This window comes from Suricata suricatta, chromosome X (assembly GCF_006229205.1).
Source record: "Suricata suricatta isolate VVHF042 chromosome X, meerkat_22Aug2017_6uvM2_HiC, whole genome shotgun sequence".
Lineage (NCBI taxonomy): Eukaryota > Metazoa > Chordata > Mammalia > Carnivora > Herpestidae > Suricata > Suricata suricatta.
Window position 1 is genome coordinate 110,465,272 of NC_043717.1, and position 12,773 is coordinate 110,478,044.

Here is a 12,773-nt window from a genome sequence, read left to right on the forward strand (position 1 = left end):
GGGAGCGGGGCCCGCCAGGGCCCTATCCCTCCTCGCCCTGCCCCGCCCACCGGGGCCCTGGTCCCGCCCCGTTCCCGCCCCGTTCCCGCCCCGCCCCGCGGCGGCCGGCTCACCTCTCAAGACCCCGGCCGGTTGCGACCGGATGTGACGTACCTGGGAGCGACGAGTCGGCGTGGGCTCGAGGGCCCAGATGCCTTCCTGGGCGTGGTTGGTCCACGCTGGGCTGCCTTTGACCAGTGGGTACGAGCGTTCTGTAGTTGTAGCCGGGGCGACCCGTTCCGGGTTGGGGCCCCTGATCGGGCCCAAACGCTCTGCGACTTCTGGTGGGGCAGTGGGACACAGGCTTAGCCGCCGGTAGGGCCGGGTTGCCCGGAGGCCGCCGGTGGTGGCGGGAGCCCCGGGTCAGGCGCTGCCTATTCCCACTTTCCTTCGTTCAGCCGTTGATCCAGGATCTAGTTCCACACTGCGGGACATCAGGGAGCTTCTCCGCCTTTCAGAACTTTTTGGCGCCACCAGCAGGGTCTGAAGGCCTCCCGGAAAAGGAGTATGCAAACAGATGGCATAAGTTGGGCAAAATGGGGAGACAATAAGCAAGTGCTGTGTCTAAGGGGATTTGCGTGTTCCGAAAGGCTGCTGGAAGAACTTGTCATGGCTGTGATGGAAGCTAGTGGTCCCCAGAGGTACAGGTACTTGCCCACAGGAGATGCACAGGAGGCATCGTTGAGAATGTAAGCAAAAGAAAACAGCATCTGTATTTTAATTTTTCAATTCATAAGAACTTTAGTAAAAATCTATTAATTAAAAAAGTAAAAATATATTACGTTTAAATTTATTTAAATACACTTTACTTTAAAAATTGTATTTGTGTCTTCTAAGGTTCAGATTGGTCCGTGTATATGGTATGTAAACAGTTACACACCTGGTGGGGTTTCTGCTTAAGACAGTTTGAGTTAATGTCAGTGATCAGAAACTTCCGGAGGCCCTGGCTCTAGGCTGTTGGTTAGTCTTAGAGGACCAATTAAGGCATAAGCCGCACGCGCGCGTGCGTGTGTGCGTGTGTGTGTGTGTGTGCGCGTGTGGAGTTTGTCTAAGAAGAACATCTCCCTGCTATCCCTCTCACATGAGGCCGTCCAGGGACCGGGTATTACTGGCCATAGGGAAAAGGGGAATGGGTCAGCCAGAAGAGCTGGGGAAGGAAAACCTAAATGACTTGCCCTTCCTGGAGGAAACCTATGTTTTAATCATCCAACTAGTGCTGCGGGTCAAGGGGAACAAATGTAGTCAGAAGGGTGCTCCTCATTGTTGTCAGTCGCTTCAGCCCTCTCTGAAAAGCCAGAGTGGGTTGGTGGGGCGTCTGCCATGAGGAAATCTGAGGCCTCTACAGGAAAAAGGGACAGCTAAATTAAGGCAAGAGAGTGTCCGTAGTTGGTTTAGGGGATTAGTAAATTACCCCAGAAGAGGAAGGGCTCTGCAAGCCAGTGAAGGATATCTAGTTCCAATAGGGAAGTCATCTGGACTGAGAGAACATACAGAGCAAACGACAGTGACAGCCAGAACAACGTAAAAGCAGTCCAGATGGGAGACCTGCCGCTGTACCAGGTCATAGAGTCACAGTGGTGGCCCTGAGAGGTGTGCTTACCTCCTGCTCTCCAGGCAGGGGTCTCCAGGAATACTGTGATAAATACGCATGCGTGGAAGACAGGGTTTCTACAAGAAAAACTATGGCATGTGTTTACTATTTACAAGGCAGTGTAGTGACAACTGTCATTTCCGCCTGCCCTGCATCAGATAACAGCACCCCAGTCCCTCCTCCATACTTGGTACACAAGGTTTGCCTGCGAACCACGCCCCCCCCCCACTGGCTTCTGGGGTGGGCACAGGGCTGGGTGCAGCCAATCAGAGTCAGGCAGACTGATCAAAGAAGCCCATAATCCAATCTGGACCACTGGGATGTGGTTCCCAGGGACATGTACTGGAATTCTTGAGAAGGTGGGAGCTCAGTTTGGCTGGGGTTGCTAAACTGGGACCCCTACTATTGCTCCCCGTGTGACAGAGACGTATTTGAACATGAAGCAAATACCGAGAAACGCAGACTCAAGATGGCGACACCCATGTCCTGCCTGGTGACATTATTGGCAATGGAAGTACTGTGGGCATCGTGGTCTGTTGTGGGAACACTAAGTTCCCCTCCTTTGTCATTGCTTATTTTTGCCTGTCAGTTTGATTCGGGATTCTGGATTTTATAACAGGGCGACCTAACTGTGGTAGGCGGGAGTGGGGCTTGGGGGCAGGGCACCACCCTGGTGGAGGGGGGCTGAAGAATATATAAAGGTTTACCTCTACTTCCTTCTTAATGTTTTTATTTTTGAGAGACAGAGAGAGACAGAGCATGAGCAGGGGAGAGTCAGAGAGAGAAGGAGACACAGAACCCGAAGCAGGCTCCAGACTCCAAGCTAGCTGTCAGCACAGAGCCCGACGCGGGGCACGAACCCATGAACCGTGAGATCATGACCTGAGTCAAAGCCGGACGCCCAACTGACTGAGCCACCCAGGCACCCCATGGTTTACCTCTACTTTGGAAAGTTGAGTGGGCTTTACCTCATACCACCATCGGCTTCCTAGCCTGTGTTGGACCAAGTGGAAGATCAAACTAGCTTACTGCCTCTGTCCCTGTGACCGTGGAGACTCCCAGTGAGGACACAGCCCCCCTGAGGAGTTAGGGGCCATCACGGGCTCGCGTCTCCATCCCCAGCATGTAACACAGTCCAGGGCTGGGCCCTTGGAGAATGTTTGGGGATGGTCAGGCGATCACAGTGGTTGTTTGAAAGGCATAGTGGGGCCTGTGTGCCTTCCGGGTCTGCAGTGTGGACCTTCAGCGACAATTCGGTTTCATTTGAGACAAGCTACCAACCTTGGGGAGACCTGCTTACCTGGCTTCTAACCTCCGGCTCCAGTGATACCCTCCTGGCTCAGTACGGACTTCTCTCTCTTCTGTAAATGGGGAAAATGGCAGTCCTTTCTTGCTAGGGTTGGCATGAGGCCCCCGTAGGTACTATGTGTGGAATCGGAATGCCAGTGGAACTAAGGGGAGATGGGCCGAGAGGGCTGCAGGTGAAACCCTGACCACGTGTTGATTACTGGGACAGCCCAACAGGAACGTCGGACCTCACTATAATGTCTTCCCTCCTTTGGGGGACATCTGAAAGTGTCTATAATAAAAGGTTTAACAGTGAATCCATGTATGATACTACATTGGTAGACGCACGTCATTACATATTTGTCAAATGCACAGACTGTTCACAACCAAGAAGGAACCCTAATGTCAACTCTGGGGTTCGGGTGATGATGTGTTGGTGTAGGTCGGGGATGTGCTGTGCACCTACAAGTGCTCTAAAGAAGCAAGTCTCTAAAGCACCTGGCTCAGGGGCAGGCTGGCCGCTGACTTCTATGGTCACCATGTCCTGGGCAAGCACCTGGGCTCCCCTTGTGCCTCCACTTCCCTGATCTTTGAGGTCATGGCATTACAGAAACAGCCTCTCCTCCTCTTCTGACTGCTCCCTACATACTTTCCTTTCTTGACACCTTGTTCACACTCTGGTAGCGCTGACCTGCTAGAAGGTGGGGGCCCAGGAAGCCCGTCTCCAGAGCAGGACTTATTAAGTCCATTGTCACTGCCCCCTCGAGGCTGCCTGGCCGGCTCCTGGATTCCCTGACCACTTCTTTGCCCACAGATGTACCATTCCAGCGAACTCCTTAGAATTTCTTGTTGGTTTTCACTTAATGAAGGGAGACAGAACTGTAAACTTCAAGAAGTGCCAAATAGCTCACATGACTTGGGATTCGAAGCCTTGATCTCAAAGTCAAGGGCTGCAGGTAGACACTCTAGCTCTTGAGGGAGTTTGAGGGGACCGGGCAGGCACCCGGGCTGGTTTCAATCCCCATCCCTGTCTCTACCTGCCTTTGAGGTGTTCGAAAGAGTTGGTGGACTTCCTGCTTCCCCAGAGGGCAGAGTCCTCTCCTGGGCAAGGCTATGGTGAACGCCATTTAGGGAGCTGCTGTGCTTTCTGCCTGTGTCCCATCTCGGCCACCACAGAGCCCGTCAGTGGCAGGAACCCTGGAGACCAGCGCTGTCTACTAAGGCTGTGGGAGCAGGTTGGCTAAGCCTCAGGGACGTGTCCCTCCCCGCAAGGACAATGCTACCCAACTCCCCACTCAACGCACTTCATTCCACTGAGGGCCACTAATTTATTGAGAGGTCGTCTGGAGGGTGGACCCCCGACAAAGCACGGGAGCCGCCATCGGCCGCGCCGCACCAGGAACGGGGATCAGGCTCCTTCCGTGCCCCTGCCAGCCCAGCTCCCGTGAGGCCCCTTCCCGCTGACGGCGAGGCCGGAGGCAGCCACCTGTGGCTCCCCTGAAGGAATCGCCCTGGAAACAGGATTGGCCCAAAGAACAGCAGGCGGCTCTGGGATGCAGAGCTTCTGGAAGATGCCCCGGCCTGCTGCAGAGCTGCTACCAGACCTGGCGCAGCAACAGGCGAGCACCCGGGGTCCTCGCTGCTGCGGGGGCCTGGGAATCCGGCGGGGCTGACCAGGGGACGCAGCTTTATAAAGAGAAGGGGATGGGTGCCTGGCTTCCCCCGACACAGGGAGCCGGGGCTGCCCCCCGCCTGCCCCCGCCCTGCGATCCCTGCCACGGGTCACACCTGGTCCCCGGTCACCGCCTCGGAGCCCCGAGGCATTGGGTCAAGAGAGCGGTTCTGGCCTGACGTGGGGTCCGGCCTCAGCCCGCACAGCCCTGCTCAGCCCGGTGCCCGTGCTCGGCCGGCTAGCTGGCCGTGGTCCTCCTGGGGATGCAGCCTTCCATCTCCAGCGCCTCGGGCCAGCCTTCGTACTTATTGGTGTGCCTACTGTTCTTCACGTGCTGTGGGGGTGGGGGAGCAGGGAGTCATGGCCTCAGCCCTCAGGCGGAAGGGACAGACAGGGCTTCCGGTCCCTTTGGTGCTACTGTCAATTTGCAGTCACCCCCTCTGTCTGTTCCAGCACCTCGATTTTCTCCGCTATGAAATGGGCGGAGCGGAAGGAGCCAGCTTCTCTGCACTATGTGCGCACGGCACAAGCACAGGGAAGGTGAGGAGGGGCTGCGGGAAGCTTCAGGAAGAACAAGGCCAGAGGAAGCATTTCTGCTCTGGATGCCAAGTTGTTCTTCTGAGGCACCCAGAGCCTTCCAGAAAGCCCTGAACAGCCTATTTACCTTGTCCTGCTGTGGGGGGCAAGGGCTGGGGGGCACCATGGCTTTCACCAGGCTAGGAGCCTGCCAGAGACGGGGATGGTGCCTGGGGCCCCTCCAGCCCTCCACACGGGGCTTGACATTGGTGCCTGCGGAGGGGCAGTTGACCAGAGGGCGGCAGGGGCTGGTGGGACAAGGGAGTGCAGTGTGAATTGGGGTTCAGGGCTGCAGAAGCATGGCACAGGACTGAGCACCTTGAAGATGTTCGGGAGAAAGGGCTCTTACTTGTGAGTCTTGCCATTATGAAAGGTTGGCCATTTCAGGGCCACAGAGGGTGAAGTCCATACAGGACAGAGAAGGTCACAGTTGTACTGCCCTGCCCTGTGCAGACGGCGAGGAGTCTGGGGCTGCCCGGGCTCGGGGTGCCGGGGCAGAATCCAGGGTGGGCACTGTTCTGAGGCGCCAGGCCCTGCACTCATACCTGCTCAAAGGGGCTCTTGTCGTGCACGCCCTTGGCGCCCACGAACACCCAGCTGTCCCGGAAGGCCAGGTCCCGCACAGCCTTGCTGCCCAGGTCGCCGAAAAGCTTCCTGGTCTCCTCGTTCATCCTGCCGCACAGAAGAAAGGCCAATAAGTGGTCGCTGCGGCAGGGCACAGCTGAGGCCGTCCTCCGCAATCACTTACTTGGTGGCTGGGTCGTCGTACGATGCCACAAACACCAGGGTACCTTCATGCAGTGGCCGAATAAACTTCAGCAGATCGTTGACATCTGGGGTGGCGGGGCATGTGAGACACGGAGAATCAGGCACCATGGAGGACTTCTCCCCACCAACCCTGTTCTCCACACAAGGAAACTAAAGCAGGGATCAGGCCAAGGGCTGACCCACCAAGGTCCCCAAGTAAAAGGGGACCGGTGTAAGAAGCCAGGCCATCCCCATGCCTGCACACCTGCTCCTCTCCCTGCCTCTTCCAAACCCAAGGATGTGCTCAAGAGGCCGCGGTGAATGCACACAGAACGGCACTTCGGGAAACATGCCCGGTCATCCTGGCTCACGAGGAGCAGGAGGCCACGGCCACCACTCACCTCCTGCCCACATGTCAAAGGCCCGGGCTTCGATGAGCTCACCGCTGACCCCTGGGTTGAGAGAGAGGGAAGGCGGTCCCGCTGGGCAAGCCACCAAGGCAACTCCACCCTACCGTCCCGGCCGCCCCAGACCAGGCTAAGGACACGGCAGTGGCCACTGGGTGGAGCCCTTCTGGAAGCTTTTCAAGCATCCTGCACATTCGTGCCCACTGTGCCCCTTGTTCAGAAACCTGCGGCCCGTCCAAGGCTGTGCAGGTTCTGTCTGCCATTTGAGGCCCTCCAGGGGCTCCCCACGAAGCATCCTCCAGCTTCCTGGAAACTTCTGGTTCGTTACTGCTTTTGTTTATTGGGTCACTTCTTCTGTGGAAACTTCAGCCTCCCTGGGGGTTCCCGGAAGTGGGGGCGGAGGGAGGAGAGGGCCAAGGCAAATGCCTGGATGCTTCCTCGTGGGGAGCGCGTGGGGAAGGAGGGTGGCGGGCCACAGCACAGTTCTGCTCCTCTGGTCTGAACTCTTATCCCCCATCACAGGGACTCACCGTTCACCAGGGCGATGTTCAGTCCACGGCCCACGTTGTCCTTGACACTGCTCATGAGCCTAGCAGGGGGGAGAAGAGCCCTCAAATGTCCCTCACAGACCCAACTGCCAGGCCCCCACCTCCCTCACTCCTAGGAGCTCACATCTTATCTTCGAGGCAGATCTTTGGTCCGATGACATTGGCGGCCCCGCTGACCATGCGGAAGGCCAGGTGCTCCTCGGGACACGGCTGGGGCAGGCCGCATTTGTATTTCCTGGCTCGTGGCTCTGGGCAGGTACAGCAGGGGTTACCCACAGGCCTGGCCCTGGGGTCACCTGAGATCTGAGAGGGGGAGGTCAGGACCATCCCACAGGTAGGAAGGAGTGACCACAGAGCAGGGGACCAGTGTGGGGGGGTTGGAGAGGACATGGCTCAGGGCAAGGCCAGGGACACTTCCATGGACACTCTGCATCCTGCTGAGTGCTGAGGGGCTGGCCTCAGTGCAAGGTGACAGGGACCTCGGGGAGGCTTTTCTGCCACTGGTGGGAGAAGAGAAAAGAGGTAGGAGGGCTGCCCGTGGCTTGGCCCCGCCATGGACAGAGCACAGGCCGGGAAGGAAGGGGCAGCTGGGAGGGCGACTGCAGGACAAGACAGAGACAGAAGAGAAGGCCCTGTGCAGACAGAGGCAGAGCCGGGAGGGATGTGCCCGCAGCTCAAGGCACACCTGCGGCCCGCACGAGCCAGAAGAGATGGGAAGGAGCCAGAATTCTGGCTTCCTGAACTGCGTAGAAGATGCAGCGGGAAGAAAAGACACGATGTGCCCGGTGCATGGGACTTGGTTACAGCCCTGCCAGGAAATACACATGGATATTGATAGCAGAAGGCAGGTGCTGCTCCAACAAATCCCCCAGAAGGTGGAAACGGCTTTGGAACTGGGCAATGAAGGGAGACTGTAGAATTTTGGGGTGCAGTTAGAAAAGGCCTCCATTGCCTTATGTGACTGTTGGTAGGAATACGGATGGAAGAGAGCAGAGCTGGTGTGAGAGCTCAGGAAACACGTCCGTCATCATGACCACAATGTTGTTGGCAATGTAAATGTTAGAGGCGCTCCTGGGCAGCGCCTGGGGGGCTCAGGCAGTTAGGTGTCTGACTTCGGCTCAGGTCTTGATCTCACGGTTCGTGAGTTTGACCCCGCGTCGGGCTCCGTGCTGACAGCTGGGAGCCTGAAGCCTGCTTCGTGTTCTGTGTCTTCTCTCTCTGCCTCTCCCCTGCTTGTGCTCTGTCTCTCTCTCAAAAATAAACATTAAAAAAGTTAAAAAGGCGCTTCTGGTGAGGTCTCAGATGGAAACAATGTAAACGGGGAACATGTTATTGGACAGTGGAGGAAAGGTGGTCCTTGTCACAAAGTGGCAAAGAACTTGTAACCACTGAACCTGGATACTTAGTTGAGATTTCCAAACATAGCATTGAGGGCATGGCCTGGTTTCTCCTTGGTGCTCAAAGCAACACGTCAGTTTAGAAAGAGACATTGAAAAAGGATTGCTAAGCTCGTCACTGCAAACTATGACCACTCTGTGGTTGGATGAGCATGTGCCTTGTGGACCTGCTCAAACATGTCAGCAGAAGCCAGGAACAGAAATGGGATTATCCATGACAGATATGGGGGCCCTCTCGTCTCCTAGCTTACAGCCTCATAAACTGCCTAAGAGACCAACAATGTTTCTGAGAATTTTATACCAGCAGAAAAGAGTGCTGTCCTGGGCTGAAAGGGACAGAAGAAGGACAGAAGGAAGGAAGGATGGCTGTGAGGGCAGCGCGGTGGCTACAGACGCCAGAGATGGCCCAGGTGCAGAGGCTAGGAGCACCCCCATTCCAGAGGGAGCCCCAGACCCCTGTTAAGTTACGCCCAAAGCACAGAGCTTTGGGCTCCTCAGGTCTTGAATCCTAATGGCATTTGACCTGCTGGGTTCCAGACTGGCTGGGACCGGTGGCTGCTTTATTCCTTCCAGTTTCTCCCTTTTGCAGTGGGGACATCCGTCCTATGCTTGTCTCACTGGTGTATTCTGGAAGCACGTAATTGGATTTCTAGATTCATAGCGTGCAAGTGGCCCCAGGGGGCTGTGATGCCCTGTGTGGGGAGGGTGAAGGAGACTAGACAGCCTGCGGGCCTCAAGGTGGGCAGAGGGGTCACAGAAGCTGTCTGAGGCCTGGGTACAGGGGAGGAGCAGGAGCAGGGAGGTGACGGAGCCTTACCTGCAGTCACTGAGTTCTCTGGGCCTGTGGGTAGAGAGTTGTGTTAGGGTGGCAGCCTCCAGGGGCCTCCTGGCCTGACACCATGAAGTCAAGGCAGAGGACTGATCAGGCTCAGCGGCCAGGGGCTAAGCCAGATGCAAGCCCCCTGCTCCGGGGAAAAAAGCAAACTGCAATTGTAAACAGTCCTTGGGTGAGACGTCACCAATAACAAGGTGTAGAGTCCCGTCCCCATCGCAGAGCCCGGTGGACAGCCTGCTGGGAGCAGCCAGGTTGTCGTCCCCAATGTTCCGTGGAAGCCCCCCGCCCCTCACCCACATGCTGCTGACTCCCACTGGACACAGAACTATACTTGCAGGGACTGGAGTTCCCAAATGAAGCAACAGGTGGTAGAGCGAAGATGGTGTCAGATGCCCTGAGGCAGAGTTAGGGTAACTAGAGGTGGCCTACTGGGAAGACAGAAAACCCAGGCCACGCCCACCTCACCCAGAGCCTCCGCCCACAGACCCGGGAGGTGGCCTTGGTGACCTCCACAGCGGAGCACAGTAGAGTCCCACACTCACTGGTGAAGAGTTGCTGGATTCGAGGAAAGCCGGTGCCAGGCCCACCCAGGAGGATGCTGACCACGATCCAGGTCAGGCCCACGGTGACAACCAGGGCCAAGATGCGGAGGGGACCTGGGGACAGGAGAGACACAGGAAGGCCACCTCAGTTGCCAGTGAGCTCCTGGACAACCCCAGGGCTTCTCAGGAGCGGATCTCCCCGCACCCTTGGGAAGGACACGAAGGTGGGGACCTGTTGCCATCCACCAGGCCTGAGACAGGGACTTGAGTTCCTGGCAGGTAGCTGGAGGAAGCTGAGTCTCAGGCTATGAGCTTGGTTTTCTGTGGCAGGTGTGGAGGAGCCTTCCAGCCCTTCCTCCCCAAGAGGCCCCAAGCCTCCCTCAGGAACGCCCTAACTTTTGGCCTCTCAGGCTACCAATGTTTCCCTGTCCCATCCACCCTGCCCCGTTTCTCCTGTTATGGGGGAGGAGGGGACCCTACTCCCTTAGAAGAGCCGTTCCTTCACCTGCCGTGAGCCGGCCCCGAGCTCTCCCCTTGGCGCAGATTTCTCGTAATAGTCCCCATTCGCGCTATCTTACCTTTTCTCCTCTATCTTCGATGTCTCCCATTGTAAGAAATCACCAAAGGGAACGTGCTCCTTCAGAATCCCGCCCTCCCTCATCCAGCCACTGACCTCTCCCCCGTCCCTTCACCTTCCCAGTCAGCATCTCCAAAGCACTGGCCCTTTCCCCAGTGTCACCTTCCACTCTGTCCCCTCCTACTTCAGTCTGGCCTTGTCTCCATCACCCCATCGAAGCAGCTTGTTGCCAAGGCCACCTGTGGCCTTCCTGGTGTCAGCTCCCTGAGTCGCCTGTGGGTCCTCCTGCTGGAAATATTTGTGCACCGGCTTCTCTGACAGCACATTCTAGCCCCTTCTGGATGCTAGTCATCCTCCTCAGTCAAATGGTCTTCATGTATTCTCCCTTGAAAAGCTCACCTTGCCCAGTTTTCTCTACATACAGTCACTGTCCTATCCGTGCCCTCATCACATCCCATCCCTGGATTAACCCCCAGGGCAGTGTATACTTTCTTGATGTAGCCCTGACTGATTCTGAGGCCGCAACTCCCCAGCCAGACCCTCACTGGACAGCTCTGACGGGGATGCATTTATAACGCTGCAATCCTAGGACGTTGGAAGTCCAAGTCTTGAGTTCTGCTCTCAATTGTCCACCCTCGTGTGTCCCTCCCGAAGCCAGGCCATCTTCAGCTTACTGTCCAGCCGACAGCAGGTTTGGCACAGGGTCCAATCCAGCCCCACCTCCACTTGGGACAGTTTCTCCTCCGATACCACGCCTCCACCGCCTCCGCCCCCTCCACCTAGAAGCCCTGCTCCTGCGAAGCCTCTCCCACAACTCGTTTCTTCAGATAGTGGCCAGTTAGTTATCTGAGTTGGGACAAATCGAATTTCCTAATCCTCATTTCACAGTTATTGAAGTTCTGGGAGGTGAGAGGATTTGCTCAAGGTCATAGAATGACTGTTTGTGCACTGTTCTCCGTTTCCAAAACCACACTCGGTGGTCCACCAGGGCCCCTCCAGAGAGAGATCTCTTGGACACCTGGGCCTCCAGGGCGATCCTCTTTCCAATTCCTTCCCGAGCACTGTGGACGCCACCCACCTGCCAACCTCATGTCCACCTCTCCCGTTGGGTTGGGGTCGCCGGCAGGTGCAGTGTTTGGGTATCCTGCGCTCTGGGCGCAACAAAGCACAAGAGCCCGTTTGGATGGGACTCAAGGATGAGCCTGTGCTTGGTCCCTGCTGCTGGGTGGACGCGATCGGTGCACCGGCTTGTTCGTCCAAGCACCTGGTCAGGCTCCCCGGACACGCGCAGAAAGGCCCTGCCAGGACAAGAAGGTCCTTAGGATCCTGTCGACTCAAGGCCGTGCCCACGGGAGCCCCTGGAGCCGGGAAGTAAAAGTGGTTCTCCCGGACGCAGGCCTCCTCCCACGGGAGGCCCTGTGCTCAGGTCACCCTTCCCAGGCTGGGGGCGGACGACGCGGGCTAAGCTGGTGGAGACTTGCCTGGCCTGTGGGACGATGCAAGCTGGGTTGGAGGCAGCCTTGTCAGGCCGGCCCCCCGGCTCCGCTCACAAGGGGAGACGAGAGACGTGCGCAGTTCTCAGCCTGGCAGGCCCGGCAATGGCGGCCCGGGGGCGGGGCCGCAGCCCGCCGGCCCCGCCCCCGCGGCGGGCTGTCAGAGGAGAGGAGGCTGTGGAGTCCACGCCCCCAGCTCAACGCTTCCCCGCCCACAGGCCCGCCTCCACCTCACGGTCTGGCCGTCGGCCGGGAGGGGCCCGCACCGGCTCCACCTCGGAACGCGCTCTGGCGGAGTCCCCAGGCCTCCAAACGGGAGGAGCCTGTGGTCTTGCAGCTGATCCCACGCGTGCTTCGCCGCACCAGCCTCCCCCCACCCCGACTCCTCTAACGGGGTACATGCCGGCCTTCCCAGGCTTCCAGGACTGGGGCTGCCCTCTGTCCTACAGTCGGATTCCTGGAGCCTGGGATGAAGCGGATGGATCTGGGGTCTTATTTAGAAATTGTTTCAAATTTGATACGTGGGGCGGCTGGGTGGCTCCGTTGGTTGAGCGTCCGGCTTCGGCTCAGGTCATGATCTCACGGCTCGTGGGTTGGAGCCCCGCGTCGGGCCCTGTGCTGACAGCTCAGAGCCTCGAGCCTGCTTCAGATTGTGCGTCTCCCTCTCTCTCTGCCCCTCCCCTGCGCACGCTGTCTCTCTCTCTCAAATAAATAAAAAACATTAGAAAAAAAGTTGATATGTGTCTCTTTTAGAAAGCAGGAGGTAGAGAAGAGGCCCCCCGGGGAAAATACGAGAATGCGACAAGCCAGAGGCCGCCAAGCTCAGCCTTCCGAGGCTTCTCCTCACAGGCCCTTTCTAGACAGAAGCACGTTCCCGCGGGCTCTCGTCTGGCTCTGACACTGGAAAACTCCTGCCCGCTCCCCTCACCCCCTTCAGGAAGGCGTCTGTGCCACCGCCCAGTGCACCCCGATCACCTCCTGCCCTGGGAGAGCTGGACTCGCTGACAGTAGGACCCATGTTTCCTCCTGGAGGGCAGCACCCGGGTGGCATGAGAGCCGGGG

General features: G+C 57.6%; 2 protein-coding genes across 2 annotated transcripts in view; both read right to left on the minus strand.

Annotated features, from left to right (window-relative positions):
* SLC10A3 (solute carrier family 10 member 3) overlaps positions 1-745 on the minus strand; it is a 4,431-nt gene extending 3,686 nt beyond the window's left edge. The window contains exon 1 of the mRNA XM_029930593.1: positions 154-745. The gene's annotated coding sequence lies outside the window, so the exon portion shown is untranslated. The remainder of the gene's footprint in view (positions 1-153) is intronic.
* A 3,480-nt stretch (positions 746-4,225) lies between these two features.
* FAM3A (family with sequence similarity 3 member A) lies at positions 4,226-11,516 on the minus strand. Its single transcript, XM_029930384.1, has 9 exons — positions 11,297-11,516; positions 9,642-9,755; positions 9,082-9,105; positions 6,992-7,115; positions 6,850-6,908; positions 6,314-6,364; positions 5,914-5,998; positions 5,711-5,837; positions 4,226-4,923 (listed from the first exon to the last, which is right to left on the minus strand). Exons 1-9 carry the CDS (start codon positions 11,307-11,309, stop codon positions 4,828-4,830), a joined length of 693 nt encoding a protein of 230 aa, XP_029786244.1. The 5' UTR covers positions 11,310-11,516; the 3' UTR covers positions 4,226-4,827.
* Between the last annotated feature and the right edge of the window lie 1,257 nt (positions 11,517-12,773).